Genomic DNA, 23461 nt, shown 5'->3' on the forward strand with positions numbered 1-23461 from the left:
AAATGGTGCAAATAAGTTGCAATAGAGTACTATTTACTTTTTTGTTGTTGTTGGTTTTTTATTTTTTGTTTTGTTTTGTGTTTTTGATCTAGGGTTTCTCAGTGTAGTCCTGACTGTCCTGGGACTTGATCTGTAGACCAGGCTGGCCTCAGTTCTCACAGAGATCCATCTGCCTCTGCCTCTGCCTCCTAGAGTGCTGGAATTAAGAAAACCAAAATTTTTTCTTTAATTTTGCATTATATTTCTAGTTTTCAATATCCAACCCTTTTAATTGTTCATACTTATTTTGCTAGAGGAAGTCCTGGTAAATTTGTAAGAAATGATGCCTGCCTCACCACATGAGCTTGGGTTCAAACTGTTCTGTAGAGGATGGTATTTGATACGTCTTGTGTATGTGATTTCTCTAGGTCACTTACAGATATTTGATATGTTTGTGGTGGAGAAGTGGCCAATTGTACAGGCCTTTGCACTCGAAGGCATTGGCGGAGATGGATTTTTTACCATGAAATACCAGGTATGTATGAAAACTAGTATGTTTGGTTTTTGTCAAATTGTGAATGAACTTGCATTTTAAAGCAAGATCTCACTACGTGGTCTTGGCTGGCCTGGAACTCATAAAAGAGCTGCTTGCCCCTGCCTCCCATGTGCTAAGGGTGTGTCACCATGCCAGCCTTTGAAAGAAATGACCTGTGCACAGTGTTTTTATTTCTGTATTTCTTGCAACTTGGAGATGACCAGTAAATATCTGTTGAGATAGATTAATGGATGAGAGTGTGTCTGGTGACTGAAGGCATCTATTTGGCTCCAGGGGATCCCAACTGATGTGACCTGACCCAACAGAAAAATGTGTTAGGAATGGGGGCATCTTGTTGTATAGTGCCTTTAGAAGCAAGTCAGATGGCTACCATCCTGAGGAAGTGCTTGGGGACTTGCCTGGCAGGACACCACACTCTCTGAGGCAGACTTTCCCTTTCTGTCAGGCTAGGATTACTATAGTTACAGTGTTACTTGAAATGTCCACAAATTCAAAAGGAACTTGAAGGGAATCAGGCCATGTAGACAGGAAGGAAACCATTTTACAATAATAGTTATGCTTGCTTTTTTGTTTTTGTATTTTTTTGTGGGGGGGGGTTGTTCAAGACAGGGTTTCTCTGTGATTTGTACAGTGGCCCTTGGGGGTAGGTACTGTTTTGTGTTTCTCTAGCAGAGGGGTTAAACAAATTTTCCCAAAGACACAGAGCTAGTGAGTGAGTGACAGGGCTGGGGCCTGGCCCAGATGATCTAGATTTAGAGCTTGTGCTCCTAACGTGTGCTGTGCTTAGAGTGTCATTAAGAAGTGCCACACTGCCTACAGAGTGAGATCCAGGACAGCCAGGGCTATTACACAGAGAAACCCTGTCTCAAAAAACCAAAACCAAGGCCGGGCGTAGGCGGCGCACACCTTTAATCCCAGCACTTGGGAGGCAGAGGCAGGCGGATTTCTGTGAGTTCGAGGCCAGCCTGGTCTCCAGAGTGAGTGCCAGGATAGGCTTCAAAGCTACACAGAGAAACCCTGTCTGGAAAAACCAAAACCAAAAAAAAAAAAAAAAAAAAACTATGAACATTTGTTTACTTATATATGAACAAACATAAGTTCTTCAATTGAAAGGTGGAATAATACTCAAGAAGAAGATACAAGGCTGGGGTTGTAATTAAGTTAGTAGAGTGCTTGCCTAGCATGCACAGAGCATACAACTGGGTGTGGTTACACTAGGGAGATGGTGCAAGCTGGAGGATCAGAGATTCGGGGTCATCCGTCCTTGGCTGCGTAGAGTTCCAAGGCAGTATGGACTACATGAGACCCTGTTTCAGAAACAAGCACAAGAAAAAGATTTGGCAGATTATACATGGTGGTATATGTCTGTAATCCCGAGAGTTAGGAGTCTGAGACAGGAACATTATAGGTGTGGCAAAATACCTGATTGATAGAAACAATCAAAAGAGCAATATTTATTGGGCCTGAGTTTCTATAAATTTCAGTTCAGAATCCTTGGCCCGTGATGAAGGAGAGCCTCATGGCAGTGGGTCAGGTGGCAATGGCCCATCAGCTCATTGCACACGGAAGCAGAGGTGAGGACCGGACTGTCAGGTGTGACCTTCCAGGTAGACCTTACCTCCTGAAGTTTCCACCACCTTCTAAAACAGCACCATCACCTATCAACATGTGTTCAGCATATTTCATATTCAAACTATAACAGCAAGTTCTCCTTAGCCCAGGCTACATAGAGAGACTTTATCTTGAAAAACAAAATAAGGGAAGACAAAATTTATCCTAGTCCCAAAGACCAAAGCATCTAATCTGAGCATGCTCTTGGAGAATATCTTCCCTCACATAATAAAGTTCAGAAAGCTGAGAAAACTCTATGGGTTAGTTGGATTCAGAGTGAATCTCAGAGGTGATGTTGTATTCTCCTGTCCCCAAACATTTGGCTTTGAGAGAAGTACAAAAGGAGCGTGCTGCAGAGAAGCTAGGGAAGCCTGCCTCAAGCATTGTACTGCCAGGAGCCACTGCCCAGGCAAGGAAATTGAATTGCTAATCCCAACACTCAGATGGTTGGGACCGGTTGATCTACAAGGTCAAGGTCAGCCAGGCTACAAAGCAAGCTCTGAGCCAGCAAGAGCTCATGGACTGAGAACCTGTCTCAAAAAAAAATAAAGCAAAAGGCAAACAAGCAAAGATTATGCTAGTAAGAAAAAGAGGAGCAATAAGTACACCTTGTGAGGGTAGAAGTGTGCTTTACCTGATATTTGTATGTTAATACGTATGATAATATTTGTATGATGCTATTAACAGCTAATGATGTAACCAAAAAGGTGATATTAGAGTATGTGTGTATAGAAAAAAGGTGTGGGGTGGGATGATAGAGAAGACCTGCATCTTTGCATAAGCTAATTCTCAACTTCTAAACTGATAAATAGTGAAAGGAGCATATGTCAAAATATAGACTTAAATAACAAAAAGAAAAAAGCTCTAAGTAGTTGTTTTTGAGTGAGACTAATGGGCTTCCAGAGGATTAAAGTAGAGGAGTCAAATTTTTATTCTAAATCTTGTATACTGTTTGATTTTTTTAAAAGTCATAAGCATGTATTATCTTAATTAAAATTACAAAGAAAAAACTGTATATATGTATGTATAAATGTGTATGTGACATCATTGATTGTAATCAGATGATATACTGAAGATTCTGAAAATAATTTTTTTGGAATGAGAAAACATTTATTAATTTGTATAGGATCTAATCTGATTAATAAAATTTTGGTTTGTTCTAATGGAGTTAATAAAGCCTTGGTTTAATAATAGTAAATACAGTTAACAAAATGAGTAATTTACAAATAACACAATATCATCAATAATATAATTAATACAATTTTGGTTTATTATTCTAGTAACTCCACTTACACCAAGATAGTAATTTTTGAAGAATTTGACATAATTCAATGTTTTGCCCTTTGTTGCAGTTGCAGGATGTGAGTTTGAGTCTATGGAATGTCTACAGCAGGATGGATCCTGTGTCTCTGGAGAATATGCTTTCAGAAGTAAGGAGCCAAAGCGTATTTAACATAATTACATTAAATTATCCTAGCCATGTCAGTTACCCATCAAAGGTATTTAATTTGAAGAAATGCAAAGTACATCTTAGTTTACTTTCATCAAAAAGCAGAGTGCCCTTCCTCGATTGTGCTGGACTCCAAAACCTGGGAAAATGAGGCTTCCTCTTCCACCCTGAGGAAAGCCTAGGCCTCCTGCCTGGTGAGGCAGCTAGTTCACCTAAAGATTTTTATGGTTTGTTGTTTGTTTTTTCAGGGGAGGGGGTGATTGTACTCAGCTTTAATAAAACAATGGAGAAGTTGTCTTTTGTAGCATGAAAAATTAAGGTGACAAATTGCTTAAAGAGATCAAGATTTGGAACAGAGGTGGCAAACTTGTCCTGTTGGCCAGATAGTAATATTTTAATATCCTGCCTAGATCCTTGTAACTGCTCAGCAATATCATTGTAGCACAAAAGCTATTCTAGGCAGTGTTTAAACTGGCTGTGTCTGTGTTCTATAGCTGTTTTGTTTACAAAAATGTGTCCCACCCTAGACTATAATTTGCCAACTCTTCAGTCATTAATTGTTCATCTGGGTGTGGTAGCACATGCCTTTAATCCCAGCCCTCTGGAAGCACAGTCTAGTGGAGCTCTGTGAGTTCCAGACTAGTGCCAGCTATATAGAGTTCCAGACCACCCAGGACTACACAGTGAGACCCTGTCTCAAAAGAAATAAACGGGGCTGGAGAGATGGCTCAGCGGTTAAGAGCACCGACTGCTCTTCCAGAGGTCCTGAGTTCAATTCCCAGCAACCACATGGTGGCTCACAACCATCCTTTACAAGATCTGGTGCCCTGTTCTGGTATGCAGATGTACATGGAATCAGAATGTTGTATACATAATAAATAAATAAAATCTTAAAAAAAAAGAAAGAAACGAAAACAAAATCTTGTTATGGAGCCAATAAGATGACTCAGCAGGTAGGTGCACTTGTTGCCAAGCCTGATGACTTGTGTTTGGTCCCTGAAATCCACAGAGAAAGAGAGAACCAATCCCACATTTTTTTTTAAAATTTTATTTATTTATTATGTATACAACATTCTGCTTCTGTGTATATCTGCACACCAGAAGAGAGCACCAGATCTCATTACAGGTGGTTGTGAGCCACCATGTGGTTGCTGGGAATTGAATTCAGGATCTCTGGAAGAGCAGTCAGTGCTCTTAACCTCTGAGCCATCTCTCCAGCCCCCCACATTTTTTTTTGTTTTTGTTTTTTGATACAGGGTTTTTCTGTGGCTTTGGAGGCTGTTCTGGAACTAGCTCTTGTAGACCAGGCTGGTCTCGAACTTACAGAGATCCAACTGCCTCTCCCTCCCAAGTGCTGTATTAAAGACATGCTCCACCACCACCCGGCCATAATAATTTTTTAAAACCACTTACTAAATTTAAAACTTTCTTTTAGTTTCAACCAGAAGTCATGAAACTCTGTTTATTAATACCTGAAATATGAAATACTAGGGAAGAGAGAACTGATTAAAAGGAAAGTAGATGGTTTATGAAGAAACTTCAGCCAGTACCGACACTTGCCATGCAAGCCTGATAACCTACAATAATGCCTAGGGCTCACAAAAAGGTAGATGGAGATTTCCATATGTACACTGTGGCATGTGTGCACCCTCACACCAAAATAAATACATTTTACTTTATATATTTTAAAGAAAGTGTTGAAGCCGGACAGTGGTGGTGCATGCCTTTAATCCCAGCACTTGGGAGGCAGAGGCAGAGGCAGGTGGGTCTCTAAGAGATTTGAAGCCAGCCTGGTCTACAGAGCAAGTTCCAGGACAGCCAGGGCTACATAAAGAAACCCTGTCTTCAAAACAAAACAACTAAAGTGTCTCAAAAAGAGGTGAAGTCATCTACTATCTCTATCTGGCCTTGAACTCAACAGAAATTCATCCAACTGCCTCTGCTCTCAACCAAGTGCTGGGATTAAAGGTGCTGAGGACAGGACACTCTAGTGGCTGGCTGCTTTGCTTTTTCTGATCTTCAGCTTGAACCCCAATATCCGTCATTGGGTTTTTATTATTCATGCTACAATCAGTAACTCTAGTTCCAGGGGACCTGACACCTTCTGGCCCAGACAGTGCACTCATTACATGTGGACGAAACCAGTCAGACATAAAGTGCGTTGGGCAGTGGGGCTGGCCCATGGCACACACACCTGCAGTCCCAGCATTTGGAGGGAAGGCTAGGGTGGTCTTTGGAAATTCAAATTCAGCCTGGTCGAGATAGTGAGATTCCAGTTAGTTGGGACCCTGTCTCAAAAACAAAACAGAGTAAGTGAAATAATTGACACAAGGAAATGAACAGCTGTGCTTGGTGGTACATACCTCCAATCCCAGCGTGTAGGAGGCTGAGGCAGGAGGATCAATAATTTAAGGTAATCCAAGATCCTACCTCAAAAAACAAACAAAAGAAATTAGTAATCATCAAAAAGCTATTGTCTTGGGCTAGAGAGATGGCTCAGAGGTTAAGAGCACTGGCTGTTCTTCCAGAGGTCTTGAGTTCAATTCCCAGCAACCACATGGTAGCTCACAGCCATCTGTAATGAGACCTGGTGCCCTCTTCTGGTGTGCAGATATACATGGAAGCAGAATGTTGTATACACAATAAATAAATAAATAAATAAATTCTTTAAAAAGGAAAAAGCTATTGTCTCACTACAATGTAATGTATTTTGATAAAGCCAATAATTTTCTCAAAAAACATTTTCCCAGCTGGGCGGTGGAGGTGCATACCTTTGATCCCAGCACTCGGGAGATAGAGTCAGGTGGATTTCTATGAGTTCTAGGCCAGCCTGGTCTACAGAGGGAGTTCTAGGACAGCCTCCAAAGCCACAGAGAACCCCTGTCTCAAAAAAACGAAAAAGTAAAATAAAATAAAATAAACCTAAATTATATATCCTCCTATATGGTATATGCTGTCATATGCTTAGTCTGTCATTAACCAAAATGTCCAGTGAGGAATGGTGGCATATGTCTATAATCCCAGGACACAGGAGGCTGAGGCAGGAGGGTAATAAGCTTGAGGTCAGCCTGGGCTACAGAGTAAGATGATATCTCAACAAATTCCAACCTTCTCCCCAATCCCCACATTGTGATTATTGAGAATTTTACAAATATGTGTGTGCATCTTACACATGTGTACAGACATATCTATAGGTAGCTAAGGTGGATGGATAGACAGATAGCAATAAGCAAAGAATTCTAGTGACGTCTGGGCATCTATAATCCCAGCACTTGGAAGGAAGAGGCAGGCCAGTTTGGTCTACATAGAGAATTGCAGGCCAGCTAGTGCTGCATAATAAAAGTGCTCTTTAAAAATAATAATAATAATGGAAGATATTTTTGCCAACCCAGAGTGTTACCCGCGTCCATGTGCAGTAAGTGTCTGTCCCTGCTCCCCAGGTACTACTGCAGACTCACTCTGTCTGCATAGGTGTTCCTTTTCCGGATATTTTCTTTTCAATAATAATAAATAATCTACATATAGGCCAGGTGGTGATGTCACCCACCTTTAATCCTAGCACTTGGGAGGCAGAAGCAGGAGAATCTCAGTGAGTTTGAGGCCAGCCTGGTCTACAAAGTGAGTTCCAAGACAGGCAGAGCAGTTACACAGAGAAACCCTGTCTCAAACAAACAAACAAAAAATCCACATATACAGAGCAGCCTGGTGTTTAAGATAAGTTCATGATTCCTATTCTCTAATGTGCCTCTCATATGACCCTGTGGTTTGTTTGTTTATTTTTGTTCTTTTAACTAGGACTTGGTGGCGTTTGAGCATCAGTGGACAAGCTTCTTTGCTAATTTTGACACAGAAATCCCTTTCCTGCTGGAACTTTCAGAATCTCAGGCCGGTGAGGTATGTAAGTGAAAGTCATAAAGAGAAAGGAAAATTAGTTAATTTCTTTCTCGTTCTTTCTTTTTTGTTTTTTGTTTTTTGAGACAGGGTTTCTCTTTATTGCTTTGGCGGCTGTCTTGGAACTAGCTCTTGTAGACCAAGCTGGTCTTGAACTAACAGAGATCCACCTTTCTCTGCCTCCCAAGTGCTGGGACTAAAGGTGTGCACCACCACTGCCACCAGCTGGCTGGTTATCTTTTCTATAAATGATACATGGTAAAAGAAATCCCCTCCTTTGCCAAACCAAAAAATGTTGTTCTGTAACTGGGATGTAGTTCAGAGGTAGGCACAGTATACAGTATATTCAAGTATATATATTGATATATATATTGATCAAATATATATATATTCAACACAGTATATTCAGGGCCCTGGTTTCAATCCCCTATGGCCCCAAAATACTTTTTTCTTGTGATAGCATCTCTATTAGAAGGATGTTCACCTTTCAGCATGGTGGTGTCCCCAATCAGTAGTTATTGCTAGTTAATAGTTCTGCACCTCTGAATACCAGCTGAGCTGTGGTTATGAGTGCCATGCTTTCCTTTCCAAGTCTGCATTTCCAAGACTGCATTGGTTCAGGCTAAGGCACACCTCATGACTAAAGTGAACTGTCTGATTGAAATCCAGAGAATGGAACAGTCACAAACACTATTCAACAGAAAGAAATCACAAGAGCTGTCTTTGAGCCTAACTTGGGCTTAAACTATTATGACTCCATTCTTCAGTGAATCATGGTAGCCCAGAACAAGCCCCCTACCTGAGTGCTGGGATTAAATGTGTATGCTACCATTTTCTACCAACACCATTTTCTATTTTTCTTCACAATGTTTTGTTTCATTGCTGTGTCCCAAATTCATGATTTATCTACCTCATTATCTTTCTGTATTCTTTTTGGGTGGGAGTGGGGGTGGGCGCATTCCGAGACAGGGTTTCTCTGTGACTTTGGAGGCTGTTCTGGAACTAGCTCTTGTAGACCAGGCTGGTCTCAAACTCACAGAGATCTGCCTGCCTCTGTTTCCTGAGTGCTGGGATTAAGGCATGCACCACCACTGCCCGGCATTCTTTCTGTGTTCTTATACTCTGTACACATCTCTGTCTTTCTGTTATATACTACTCGTTCTCCTGATTTGTGTATGTACATATGCACATATGTGAAAAGTTTTATTATTTTCAAACTGTTGTCTTACATCAGATGTTGGCTTCTTTTTTAGCCATTCAGAAGCTACTTCAGTCATGGAATGATCTCCAGCCATATTACTGAAAACAGGTATGTTCCTGGGACGGAACTGCAAATGGTAATAGAGAAAATGGAGTTGAAAACGGGTATTGAATATTGGGGTGTCCAAGTTCAGAGTGTGAGTTGACCATAGTTACAGCATAAGAACTCCGTAGTTGTGATTCATTTGTCTTGGTGCTTTGTACTTTTGTATTTGCTTCATTTTTCTGTGATCTTTTAGTAAAATGGCTCTTCAAATATTATAATATGCTTCAATCTAAAAGAAAGGAATTTTTCGACAGGCAGTGGTGGCACATGTCTTTAATCCCAACACTCGGGAGACAGAGGCAGGTGGATGTTTGAGACCAGCCTGGTCTACAAGGACAGTCTCCAAAGCCACAGAGAAACCTGTCTCAAAAAACCCAAAAAGTAAAAAAGAACAAAGAAAAGAAAAGAAAGAAAGAAAGGAATTTTTATTTTGTTCCTAGCTCAGGAAAGCAAAATGAAACGGTATGCAACTGCAGACTAGGAACAGCGGTATTTTGAGGAGGGTAAGATGAATTAAACTAAAAACCGAGCACCTTGCAAAAGATAGGGGTGGTAAGGGTTTCTGAGCATTACCTTCTGCATCTTTGTCGTGATCAGCAGAAGTTTTCTTTGGTGGGTAGAGGGGACAGATCACAATTGTTCCCCCATCCAGTCCAGTCTAATAGACAAACCACCTTCCTGGGTTTCAGACAAAACAGTTTCTGTTTAAAGTGTAACTTAGCTTGATAAGTTTCAGAAGAAAAGTGAGTCCTGTTCATTTGATTTTCTAAATACTACATGTGAAGTTTCCTTGGTGGCTCTTAGGAAAGCTCTCTGAAAAAACTGTCTGAAGGGATTGCTTAGAACACTTGCCGAATGAGCAGGAAGTGGGAGCCTAGTCAAAGGCAAGGCAAGACAACAGGACTGTTAGTGGGTGCATGGGGAGGTGGTGTGATAGGCTAGCATCATAGCATCATAGCGTCCTTCTCCTCATGCTCCCCTCCTGAAAGGTACTTAGAAGTTGGTAGCTACTCTGTTGTCTATTGGATCTGAGTAGTCTGTTGGATCTGACTCTTTTTTTTTTTTTTAAAGATTATATTTATTATGTATACAGTGTTCTATCTGCATATATGCCAGAAGAGGGCACCAGATCTCATCACAGATGGTTGTGAGCCCTCATGTGGTTGCTGGGAATTGAACTCAGGACCTCTGGAAGAGCAGTCAGTGCTCTTAACCTCTGAGCCATCTCTCCAGCCCCACTATGAATCTTTAAAAGCTCTATTTCTGTTAAAATTTTACCTTACAAAGAATTGGGCAGATTGCCATTATATTTTTGGTAGCCGACTCCAGGAACTGGTTCCTCAAAAAGGAAGTCAAGTGAGAAGGCATAAACTTAGCAAGGGATAGTTCTATCCTGAGTGACCGATCCCCAGGGGTCACCAGAAAGAGTCAGCAATATCTGACATCCTTTCCAAGCCAGTCAGGGACATTAGGTAGATTGGATCATCCTGTGGTAACAACACTCAGAAAAGCCTGTGATCCGGTTACGGGACCTTGTCTAATTGCATTTTGACATACTGCTCTAGCCCTCATCGACAGCCATTTGTTCTCTTTGGTAACCACTCTACACGAGACAACCTGAGTGCTGGCAGCTTTAACTTTCCTTCTGAGGGGCACCTGGTGCGAAACACTGGTCCTGCGGGGAGCTTTGCCAAACACATGGTGAGTGGCCAGACTGTCTGTACTTGATTAATTTTACTATCTAATAACAAGGAAGGGCTGCTGGCCAAAAGGAGCCTATTTCTGTCATTATGTTTGCTTAATCCTGAATTTGAAGTTGTTTTATGGTGAAGTGATTCATAATTCACTATATATATTTTAATAAGTAGTGGTTATGAATTTAAAAACATTTGTTTATATTTTATTTGTGTATGTGTTTGATGGGGGGTATTACCTATGTATCACAGTACATGTGTGGAGGCCAGATATAAATTTTATGAAGCCAGTTCTTTCCTTCTGTCTTCACATGAGTTCCAGGGATTGAACTCTGGTCTTTAGGCTTTGTCTCACCTCCTCTCTGATTGTTCTTTATTACATAATGGTATATTGCTTGCTGTATTCTTTAAAAAGGAGCTCCTGGGTGGTGGTGGTGCTTGCCTTTAACCCCAAAACTCAGGAGGCAGAGGCAGGAGGATCTCTGCCAACCTGGTCTATAGAGCAAATTCTAGGACATCCAGGACAGCCTGGGGTGAGAAACCCTGTCTCAAAACAAACAAACAAAAAGGAAGCATTAGAAGTCAAGGAGATGGCTCAGTGTTTAGATTCCCCATAGCCCACATAAAAGCCTGATATGGTGGTCAAGTATGTGTGATCCCAGCAGGCCCCTATTGGAAGGTGGGAGGCAGGAATGGGAGATTCCAGAAGCGCACAGGTTAGTTAGCCAGCCTAGTGTATGCAGCAGCCTATTTCAAACAAGATGGAAAAGCAGAGACCAACATCTGAAGGTTATTTAAACTCCTACCATGCCAGGTTTATGCCTGCACCCACATATATGAACATGCACCCCCCCATACACACAGAGAAATAAAATATAGGGGACCATTATGCTTCAATATGTGATTCTAATGGTTGTCAAAGTCTGTGCTGTCTTAGTAGAATGTTAAGTATTTTTATATGTTTCTAACAAAGTATTTTTTAAATGTTGCAGGAAATTAGGGAAGCTAGAATGGTAGATGTAGTTAGTTTTTAATTAGGATTTTGAGAACACAAGACCCAAGTGGATATGGTAGCATTTTTTGTCCTGTTGTCCCAGTAAGCATTAACAGTCAACTTGACATACCTACAGTCACCTCAAAAATGAAGTCTCCATTGAGTAAATAGCTCTTTTTATCAGACATGTGGACATGTAAGGGATTTTCTTGATTGTGACAGTACCATTTACCATTTTCTGGAATAAGCTGTGTAGGAAAATTAGCTAAGCATGAACCTGTGACCATCCAGAGAGTGGACTGACAAGCAGTGTCCCTATGTGGTTTCTGTTTTGGGTTCCTGTCTTGACTTCCCTCGGTGGTGGCCTGTGACCTGGAAGCATAAGCCACATACATTTTTTCCTCCCCCAAGTGGCTTTTAGATATGGAGATGAAACTATAACACCCCATTTTAATCTCCAGAATTGTTGGAATATATAGAAAATGCCAGAGGAGAGGCATCTCTATATAATGTTACTGTTGATCTCATATGTTAAATCCGAATAGAGAAGACAGGGTGACTTATAGATCCTGTTTTTAAAATAAATAAATAGATAAATAAATAAATGGGATAGATAAACTTTTTTCCTTCACCCGCTAAATTCCCTGGACATTTGACTCTGAAAGGTGAAGAGAAAGAGGCGGACAGGCTAATAACTTCAGAACCAAAACAGTAATTTGGTGGTTATGTTTTCTGTATACACTTTTGGGTTTTTCAAGACAGAGTTTCTCTGTGTATCCTTGGCTGGCCTGGAACTCACAGAGATCCCCCTGCCTCTGCCTCCCAAGGGCTGGGCTTAAAGGTGTGTGCCACTGACGCCCAGCAATGATGTCTGAGTCCTAAGGCACAAGGCTTACAAGTGATGCAAGACATACATCATACACAATACTCATACACATAAATAACAAAATTATGACTCTGAAGTGTTTTTTTCCCTAAAAACACCCATTCAAACTGCCACTCTGAGCTTTGGAGGGCAGGTAAAACCAAAGAGTCACATTCAGTCCCCCTCAAGTTGAAATTGTAATGAAATCCTGGGCTCTGAATGTGACTAGTATGGGTGAGAAACTCATAGGGGACACAGTCTTAGAAGGAGCACCACATTTACAGGGGTTTAATTTCTAAAACCCTAACAGACTCTAATGGTAAAGAGCCAAGAAAAAATTCCTCTTGGTTGGATAAAGTCATTTATAATATGAGAAAAGTAGTAGTAAAGGCCTCCTCTTCAAAATAAAAGATTTCACCAAAGTCCCATTCCACTTAGAAGAAAAGCATCCCTTAACCTTATCACACTGTAGCCTTCCTGAGAAGCAGGGAAGGAAGAGTTAAGCTCTTTCACAACTGGGCATTGGTGGCGCACGCCTTTAATTCCAGCACTAGGGAGGCAGAGGCAGGAAGATCTCTGTGAGTTCGAGGCCAGCCTGGTCTATAGAGTGAGTTCCTGGACAGGCTCCAAAACAATACAGAGAAACCCTGTCTCGAAAAACAAAACAAATAAACAAATAAAAGAAGAAGAAGAAGAAGCTCTTTCACAAGCACACCCAAATACTGAGACTTAATTATAAGGGTAGAGAATACTCCCCCTTATTCTCTTACCTCAAAAGATCTGCAGTGTAGTAACAGCAGATCACCAAGAAGTTCCTAGGGAAACTCATACAGGAGTACAAGAATATGAAGCCCATGGTACTTGGAGCTACAAAAAAATATTAAACACAACTCAATACCCAGCCAGATTAACATCAAATCTTACAATAAGGGCTTGCTTATCTCAGTCCCTATTACTTGAGTTACTGTGTCTAGCTTCAACAGAAAGTTACAGGGCATACCAAGTCAGGTCTGTTGGTAGATGTCTGTAGTCCCATCACTCAGGAGGTTGAGAAAGGAAAATCACAAGTTCAAGGCTAGCTTGAGTAGCATAGCAATACTCTTGTCTCAAGGGGTGGGGGTGGTAGTATAACCTATAACCTTCAGATTCAGATAGGACTCAGTTTTTATAATTTTTCAAATATGATTTATTTTTATTATTGTTATTTGCAGTGTAAGATGGAGCCCAGTGTCTTAAGAATATTAAGCAACTGTTCTGCCTTTGAGCTATTGTCCTAGACCTGGGGAGGGAATTTAAAATAAACATAATTAATAATTAATACTCTAATGCATAAAGTAGACAGCATTTAAGAATAGGTAAGTGAGCAGAGAATTGGAGACTCTAAGAAAGAATCAAAAGGAATTGATAGAAATCAGAAATATTGTAACACAAATGAGAAATGTGTTTGATAATAATTCTTAACCTTGAAGATAAATCCTTCCCTAAGCTGATGAGATGGCTCGACACCAGGCACCGCGTCGGGAGGCTTGCCACTAAGTTAGGCAACCTGAGTTCAGTCCTTGGAACCCACCAGATAGAAAGAGAAAACTGACTCCCCACAAAATGTCCTGGCATGAGTTCACACACGCTCACACATGCACACCCTTGCACACACAAACACAGAAAATAAATGTGCTTAAAAAAATAAATCCGCTAAAGTTAAAATCTAAAGAGAAAAAACAATGATGAAAAAGCAGGTCTGTTCTAACTCATACTCACCCGTTTCTGTTTCACCTGTGGGTGATTTAAAAATTAACAAGTGCACCTAAAATGTGCAGACTGATAACAAAAGCAGTTTCATCTGTAACAAAATTATGCTGTCGCAGAAAAATGCCTTGTGGGGCTAGAGAGATGACTTTTTAGTTAGAGCACTGGCTACTCTTCCAGAGGACCCAGTTTCAGTTTCTAGCACCCACATGGTGGCTCACAACTAACTGTCTGTAACTCCTGTTCTTGGGGGTCTGATGCCCACTGATGACCTCCATGGGCACCAAATACGAAAGTTGTGCACAGACATACATGCAAGCAAAACAACCATACACATAAAAAGAGTAAAGAAAAATGTCGTGTATCTGGTATGGCTTTCATTCATAGACTAAAATAGAAAGAATGAATATTTGTAAACATTTAGCTGTTTTCTGTACTATCCTACTTTCCATTCTTTTATGGTTTATTATTTGTTTTTGGTTTGTCGTTTGAGACAAGGTCTCATGTAGCCTAGGCTGGCCTTGAACTCAATATATGGCTGAAGATGACCCTGAATCTTACCAAGATCATAGACACAGACCACCACAGCAGCATTCCTTTATGGCTTTTATTTTTTGTTTTACATTTTTATTGATTTATTTTAGTGTATGTATGTGTATTCATGGGAATAGGTTCAGTACTCCCACTGTGTGGGTCCTGTGTACCTAACACAAGTTGTCAGCTTACAAGTAGGCAACTTTACCTGCTGAGATATCTCACTGGTCCTCCTTTAGTTTGGAGGTTTTTAGAATTTGTTTGTTTAGGTTTATTTTATTTTGGGTATATGAATGTTTTCCCTGCGTGTGCACCAGGTGCCCTCAGAGATGGTTGTGAACCACTATGGGTGTTCTGGAAACCAAAGCTGGGTCCTCTGGAAGAGCAAATGTCTTAACTGAGCCATCGCTGCAGCCCCTTCTTTAGTTTTTAATGACTGCATTTTTGCATTTTGTATTTGGTATCTTAGGAACACTTGATGATCAGTTTTTTTTTTCATTTTTATGGAATTTTTGCATGAACGTGTGTCTGTGAACCATTTGCTGACCTGGTGCCAGGAGAGGTCATCGGATCCCCTGGAACAGGAGTTACAGATGGTTGTGAGAAGTCCATGTGGGTGCTGGGAATTGAACCCCTGTCCTCTGGAAGAGCAACCAGTGCTAACCACTGGCCCATCTCTCCATTTCTCCATCGCTCCCCAAACATCCATTTCTATAGTGGTATAAAAGAACAAGTTAAAACAGGGAACAAAAATAAAATGTTAAAAACCTAGAGGAGCTTAATCTGTACAGAGATGAAGTTCAAAGGAAGCTGGGTGTTTCCTAAATTTGTAGCTGTCCCAATATGTTCCTGTGTCATGTGGGCCATCTGACTTCTCTGAGCTGAATGATAATGGCAGCCCAGACCCAAACGTATTGCCTCCTTTTTCCTCATGAGCTGTAAATTCACCAATATCCTGGGCTGACTCTCCCAATAGCAACCTCACAGTGTAGCCCAGGTGGGAAAAATAGCAGTGAACGCAGGGTTTAACAGCTAAAGTCCCTTGCTTCCCAGACTGACAGTCTAAGTTCAATTCCCGTATTCCATTTCCCTTTCTGTTGTTGTGACAAAACCCTGACCAGACCTTTAATCCCAGCACTCAGGGGGCAGAGGAGGTGGATCTCTTCCTTCAAGTGAGCTCCAGGACAGCCAGGGCTACACAGAGAAACCCTGTCTCAAAAGCAAACAAACACTGACCAAAGCAGGTTAGGGAGGGAAAGGATTTATTTGACTCATACTTTGAGATCACAGTTCTTCATTGAGAGCTGTTCGGTGATGCTTAACTAGCTTTCTTATACAGCCTAAGACCACTGCCCACAGTGGGATGACTCTCTTCCATCCAGTAATTAAGACAGTTCCCATGTAGATATGCCCCACAGGCCAGTCTAATCCGAGCAATCCCTCAGTTGAGCCTCTCTTCTCAAGTGACTTTAGGCTATGTTAAACTGGCAGTTAAAGCTAAGACATCACCTGAATTCATGTGGTAAAAGAAGAAAATCAACTTCCAAAAGTTGTTTTCTGGATTCCACTATGATATACCTGTATGCACCCCTCAACAAATAAATAAATATAAATAAAATCAAAATTTTAAAATGAATATACATAATACTGTTGTTTAAATCAAGTTAAGTAGTCTTTAGAAATTAAATCAGTTTCAGTTAGATAAACTTTATTCCATTAACTTGTTGCTTTTTGTTTCTTCTGCATCACATGTCTAAGTTTGCCCCTTTTAAAATGTTTGATTATTGTGTGTGTGTGGGGTGGGGTGGGGACATGCATGTGCCATGAGTAGAGGTTAGAGGACAATCTCATGAGCCTGCTCACCAGCTCCTAGTACACTCACCTTCCTTTCTCCCCCCCACCCCCATGTTCAGGTCGCTCAGTGTGTCTCACCCAAGGGACCTTTGGCATGTTCAAGGACGTACTTTTTTGGCGCTACTCATGTTCCTTACTTGGGTAAGTCCCTGTAAATGCATAATGGTTCCTCCCACAAGAGGGAAGTTAACACACAAATTACTGTTTTATGCAAAATACCATCTTGTGGGCCTTGACTCCCTCCCTGATTGCAACTTGAGAGTTGATGTGTCTGACTCATTCCTCACAGAATGTATTTCAGGGGGAAAACTGTTGGTTCATCCTATAGTTTGAGGTCTAGCCATGTGTCTGCCCTGTGCTCAGTGTCAGAAGATGAGGTCTAGCCTGTGTCTGCCCTGTGCTCAGTGTCAGAAGATGAGGTCTAGCCTGTGCCTGCCCTGCTCTCAGTGTGGGAAGAAAGGCCAACATTACTGATATATAATCTGAGATAGCAGGGTGACTTTGGAGAGCATAGCTGAAGTCCTGTCTAATTGTTTTTGTGAGAAGAGGGCGAATTGACCGTGATAGGACACCCCATAGCTGAGGGCCTGCACAGTGTCCTTCAGGAGGGCTAGGCTGAGCAGGGGGACACTGCTTGCTGGGGTACTCTGAAGCTTCATGTATCCAAAGAGACATGGGGGAAACTTGAATTAGCATGGCTCCCAGCATTGCTTCCCGAAGGTCAGTACATCAGAAGCCATTAATACAGAAACCAGGAAACTCCAGAAAGATTACTTAGGGAATAAATATGGGGGTGGGGAGGATGGGGGAGAGCAGAACCTCAAAGTTGAATTTTTTCTAAAATAAAAGTTAAAACATTCCGGAGCCTAAGATTCTATGGAATGAGTTGCAAAAGGATGAGGGGGTAAACGTCCAAGAAAGCACTGGGAAAAGCCGTGTACCACTGTTAGTCTGTGCAGGTGTTGTATTTAACTTCAAAGGAAACATTTCCCTTACAGGCGATGACGACAAGCTGCCCAGGACAACTGAACAAATGTAAGTCCTGTGCTAGTTTTATTTCATCTTCTCAACTTTGTGGCCCTCCTGCTTCCCCTTGAGGTCAGCAGTGATTGGATTCTGGTCCTGAGGAGACATTGCTGTGCATTTCCCAGTCAGTCTCTCAGCTTGGAACCCAGGCCAGAGGGCTTTGCCAGCTTTGTCATCTGCTCCTCCCTCTGGAACTCTTCCAACTTCCTGTGTGTACGCCCATACATAACTTCCTTTCATACATTTGTATGACATTATTTCCTTTCATACATTTCGTACACAGTAAAACATGTTTAATTGAGGTTTTTTTCCAAAACCAAAAAATTCTGCAGTTCCTTGGTGAAATCTGTTTTCTTATACGGTCTGAAGAGTATTTTCTTTAGACTTGACATTCAGGCCTGTGGAACAGAGCTGTGTTCTAAATATCAGCTGTATAACTTTAGAGAGGCCCTACTTAGTATTGACTTCCCTCTCCAGTGCCCAGCATAACTGTGACTTCGAAACCACTTCTTTCCAAAGGCCTGCAGGGATTGGCCACAGATAGTTGTCTGTAGATCACTTCAGCATGAACTAGGTTTCTGTGTGTGAGGGTAATCTGGCTGCAGCATTCCTGTTGAAAACCAGGGTTGCTTTGGTTAATCTGCCTGGCTAGACAGTGCCATCCCCTTCCCACACAGGCTGCAAAATGATGACTTCCCTCTCCAGTTGGAGATGAGAGATTATCAGTCCAGGGAGCACAAACAAGCTCTCAAAGACTGCATTGATCATAGTGAAGCTTCTGCAACAACAGACGTGAGGCATGCCATGTGACATTGCTTACTACATGCGACAGTCTGCTTACTGATGTACATGACAATCGCTCACTACACATGAAGGTCTGCTTACTATATTTTTTTTCTTGAGACAGGGTTGTATTAGTTATTTTCCTTATCACCATGATAAAAATACCTGGCCAAAACATAAAACTTAAAAAAAAGGAAGGGGAGCAAGGTGGCTCAGCGGGTTAGAGTGTTCCCTGCCAGGCCTACAATCCCTGGCACCCAGAGTAGGGACAGAACCAACTCTCCACTTGTTCTCTGACCTCCACGTGCAAATGGTGCACTGAGGTGTGACACTGTCCCCGGGGAGACCAAACAAATATCTACTCACTTTACCACAGAATTTCAACTTGGCAAGCCCCTGAGTTTATTGGGGTTACTTCATATAAGTGTGGATGTCTCAAAGGCAACTACGACTTTGTCACTGACTGCCCACTCCAGCCTGGGTGGTGAAGCTCTCTGCATGGCTTGCAAGCAGCTGAATGGATTGGAGAGTCTTCTTAGCAGCCTTTGCTGCACACATAACCCTGGAGAGAGAGGGGCCTTGTGTGGTTGGTCAGTTTTGGGGACTTCTGAGACTGAATAAGTTGTTTACTTTCTGAGTCTTCATCAGCTTTTCTTTAGAATTTCCTGTGTCTTGCCAGGCATGTTCTTTAATCCCAGGACTCGTGGATCTCCCAGGCAGGTGGATCTCTGGGTTCAAGGCCAACCAGAACAGCCAGGGCTATACAGAGAAACCTCATCTTGAAAAACCAAAAAAAAAAAAAAAAAAAAAAGAAGAAGAAGAAAAGAAAAGCAAGAAAGAAAGAAAAGAAAAAAAATTTAAGAGTATAATTTCCTGAGTTTTAATGAGCTTTTCCTCTAGGATGGACTATTTCATATGGAAGGAAATTGCTACACAACATGGGTACATGCTGCAAACCTTCCCATATATAAATCAATAAATAAATGTTTTTTAAGTAAAAATTAAAGTGCTAGCAATGGCTTAACAGGTAAAAGTGCTTTCTGAGCAAGGTGGATAACCTGAATTCTATTCCCAGAACCCAAAAAATCTGGATTTCATGGCTTCTATCTGTAATTCCAGTATTCCTGTGTCAAAATAGGAGGCAGAGACAGAGGAATTGCCCAGAAGCTCATGAGCCAACTAGCATAGAAGTACACAGAGCAGCAAGAACAACCAGAAAGACCCTGACTCAGGAAGATACATGGAAATAACTGACAACCATAAGTTGTCCTCTAAACATGTGCTATGGCACATGCACAGTCCTCACCCCGTGACACACATCATACATATACATACAGTAATAATGATGATGATGATAATAAATTAATAAAGAAATATACACGATGAAGCTAAGTTTAAGGAAGAAAGGTTTATTCCTGCTCAGAGTTCAAGTGTGCAGTCTGTCATGGCAAAGACTTCATGGCAGGAAGAACATGAAGTAGTTGATCTCATTGCACCCACAGTCGGGACGCAAAGGACTGACTGCCTTGTGTGCATAGGTGGTAAAGCCCACGTTTAGGTAAGTCATCAGAGAAAACCTAGTCTAGGTAATCTATTGCAGACATGCCCAAAGCTTTCTCCTAGGTGATTCTAGTTTGTGTCAAGATGATAATATTAACCATTACAAGGGTCTGGCTGGTCTGGAATTTGCTGAGTTCTCTCCTGTCTGTGTGTTGACAGAGTTTCTATTCTGCCCGGTCCGGTAGCTCTTCGGTCCCAAATAAACACATAGAGGCTTATATAAATTATAAACTGTTTGGACGATGGCTTAGGCTTCTTACTGGCTAGCTCTCTCTTAATTATTAACCCGTAACTATTAATCTATGTATTTCTACATAGCCCTCTCTTACTGGAGAGTGCCCAGTGTCTTATCTGCCTGGTAGCTACATGGCGTCTCTCTGGCAGCTCACTCTCTGCCTTTCTCTTCCCAGCATTCTCCTTGTCTGGTAGCCCCACCTATATTGCCTGCCTAGCTATTGGCCAATCAGTGTTTTATTAAACCAGTAAGAGAAACATATATTCAGAACATACAGACAGGGCATCCCCCATCACCAGTGTCTCCTGGGTGTTGGAATTACTGGTGTGAGCCAGCCATGCCCAGTTTAGTCTGCCTTTTATTGTGGTGGGGGAGCCAAGTGTGGCAGCTCACACCTGCAGTCTCAGTGCTGAGGAGGATGAAGGAGATGAATTGTCACAAGTGCAGAGTAAATTCCTGTCCAGAAGAGTAGAATACAAATTATATAATCAATACAGAAAATAGGAAAATAGACAATCCATAATTCTTTTTGGCATTATCTTTAATATCTATCTTCCTGTGTACCTAAACAGGTTGTTTTTTCAGGGGCTAGAGAGATAAGTAGCTCAGTGGTTAAGAGGACCAGAGTTAACTTCCTAGCACTTACGTCAAGCTGCTCACTTAAATGATCCACTAGAGATAGTGATTGACAACTATGCTAATTAAGCCAATTAAAAGTATTTGAATTCTTTTATAAACTGTTGATTGAGGATGGGCTCACAGTCTGTTGGGGCTGAAGCTTGGAGGGTACAGCGTTTTTTGTTTGATTGTGTTGTTTTGTTTGTTTTTGGTATGAGTGCTCTGTCTGCATGTATGCCTGCATGCCAGACGAGGACATCAGATCCTATTATTTTTTTATAATTTATTTTTATTTCATTTGCATTGGTATTTTGCATGCATGTATGTCTGTGTGAGGGTGTCAGATCTTGGGGTTACAGACAGGTGTTAGCTGCCATATGGGTGCTGGGAATTGAACCTGGCTCCTCAGGAAGAGCAGCCAGTGCTCTTAACTGCTGAGCCATTTCTCTAGCCCCAAAATACTATCATAGATAGTTATGAGCTGCCGTGTGGTTGCTGGAATTGAAGTCAGAACCTCTGGAAGAGTAATCAGTGTTCTTAACTACTGAGCCTTCTCTCTAGTCCAGGGTACAGTGTTTTGTTTTGTTTTTTTAAAAAAACAAATTACATCATTGTTTTGGCAAGATCAGAGCAACATCTTTCTGTAAACTTAGCAGTATTTTCCAGACACCACATGACAATGATTTCTGATTTACACTTCCTGTTAGTTATTTTAGTTTTTGTTTTAGCCTGCACAAATGTCAGTTATTCAGGTTAATACTTCTGGACCATGGTCAGGGCCATGGTCAGTCCCAAAAGTGTTGCCAAGGCAGATGTGGCTATAGAGGAGATGGTAGGTTGAAGAATGTCTAGGCGGACACAAGCTAAAGTCAGGACAGGATGCCATCGCCATTTCATCGCAGCCACCTGTGGCTCTAGATTGGGAGATCTGGTGCCTTTTTCTGGCCTCTGAGGTACCTACACACATAATTAAGCTTTGGGAGTAAAAGATTTTGTTTTTAGATTATATGTTACTTTAACCATAATGTACATATCAGGCTTTTCTTGTCTATACATTTCTTTCACTTCAGTAGCAAGCTGACCCTTTTTTCCATTTCCATGCCCTCTGTATTTAGCCACTGCCGAGGATTCTCATTTTGGACCATTTGATATTTGCCTAAACTAAATCCATTTATGTCTTGCATCCAGGGTTAATATTAAAGAGTACTTAGGCCCATGTCAGTTATTTAAGATCACAGTGCTAGTGGGGACCTGGACCTTGTGGAACCCTGGTAAAGGTGACACTAACACTGTATCGGCCATATTCTGTATTGAAGTAAGGCAGGCCAAGTAGAGCAGAGTAGCTAGTGTTATATTGAGTGGTATTTCAATCAAGGAGTACTGTTGCAGAGGTTTCTTTTATCCCAACTAGGTCCTGCCGCCGCTTCAGCCCCAAGTGAACACACAAAAACTTATATTAATTATTAAACTGTTGGCCAGTGACTAGGGAGTCTTACTGGCTAGCTCTGTCTTAATTATTAACCCATTTCTATTAATCTAAGTATTTCTACGTGGTCTTTTCTTACTCTTTGTGGTCTACATGGCAACTGTGTTTGGCAGGCTCTCTGCCTACCTTTTCCAGAATTCTCCTCGTCCGAGTCCCGCCTATCTTCCTGCGTCATTGGCCAGACAGTGTTTTATTCATCAACCAATAGGAGGAACATATATACAGAAGAGGACCCCCATCAGAGTGGGGGGTGGTAGTTAGCCAGTGTTAGATTGAGTCATATTTGAACCAAGGCAGTGAGGCGGGTATCTTTGTCTATCTTGAAGTTTGGTGGTACACGTCTATATCTTCCTATGTGCGTTCAAGGAGGATCCAGATGGTTCAAGATCATTCCTGGGTACAAAACAACTTCAGGGCTGGCTTAAGCCTCATGAGCCCCTGCCTCAGAAACAAAACAATAATAACAAAAAGCATAAATCATGCACTCAATTGTCCTGGTGTGGAGAAATCTTTCTATTCTTACCAAGAAGTGGACAAACTGATTGTTAGCGTACCTGCCAGGCCTCTTCCTACCACTATATCCTCTGCTGTGGCCTGACTAACAACCAGGAAGTACTGATATGTGGATATGTGGAGTTGCCAATTTTTTTCCTCATTTTTTTTAAAGATTTCATTTACTTATTATGTATACAACATTCTGCTTCCATGTATATCTGCACACCAGAAGAGGGCACCAGATCTCATAACGGATGGTTGTGAGCCACCATGTGGTTGCTGGGAATTGAACTCAGGACCTCTGGAAGAACAGCCAGTGTTCTTAACCTCTGAGCCATCTCCCCTATTTTCCTCATTTTAATTAGAGAGAGAGAGAGAGAGAGAGAGAGAGAGAGAGAGAGAGAGAGAGAGAGAATGAGAGAGAGAATGAATGTGTATGTGTATGTGTATGTGTATGTGTATGTGTATGTGTATGTGTATGTGTATGAGTTCAGTGCTCAAGGAAGCCAGAAGAGTGTGTTGGATCCCTTGGTGGTTGTGAACTGCCTCACATTAGTGCTAGGAATTCAATCCGGGTTCTCTGCAAAGGCTGTAGGTGTTCTTAACCACTCATCAATCTTTCTATCCCAAAAATGTGTTGTCTATGCTTGTCTTAACTGGTGGGCCTCCTGCTTTTGTGTCATCAGCATCTCCTACAGGATCTTACTGTGTAGCTTTGGCTGGCCTGAAACTCACTATATAGACAAGGCTGGCCTCAAACTCAGAGATCCGCCTGCCT

General features: G+C 41.5%; 1 protein-coding gene across 3 annotated transcripts in view; it reads left to right on the plus strand.

Annotated features, from left to right (window-relative positions):
* The window catches only part of C6H20orf194 (chromosome 6 C20orf194 homolog), a 137477-nt gene that overhangs the window by 24632 nt on the left and 89384 nt on the right, over positions 1 to 23461 (plus strand). For all 3 annotated transcript variants that reach the window (XM_027421772.2, XM_027421773.2, XM_027421774.2), the window contains 7 exons: positions 408 to 514; positions 3499 to 3576; positions 7392 to 7490; positions 8741 to 8796; positions 10359 to 10494; positions 16540 to 16621; positions 17479 to 17515. In XM_027421772.2, coding sequence (XP_027277573.1) covers positions 408 to 514; positions 3499 to 3576; positions 7392 to 7490; positions 8741 to 8796; positions 10359 to 10494; positions 16540 to 16621; positions 17479 to 17515 — 595 coding nt within the window. The remainder of the gene's footprint in view (positions 1 to 407; positions 515 to 3498; positions 3577 to 7391; positions 7491 to 8740; positions 8797 to 10358; positions 10495 to 16539; positions 16622 to 17478; positions 17516 to 23461) is intronic.

This window comes from Cricetulus griseus, chromosome 6 (assembly GCF_003668045.3).
Source record: "Cricetulus griseus strain 17A/GY chromosome 6, alternate assembly CriGri-PICRH-1.0, whole genome shotgun sequence".
NCBI classification, from domain to species: Eukaryota; Metazoa; Chordata; class Mammalia; order Rodentia; family Cricetidae; genus Cricetulus; species Cricetulus griseus.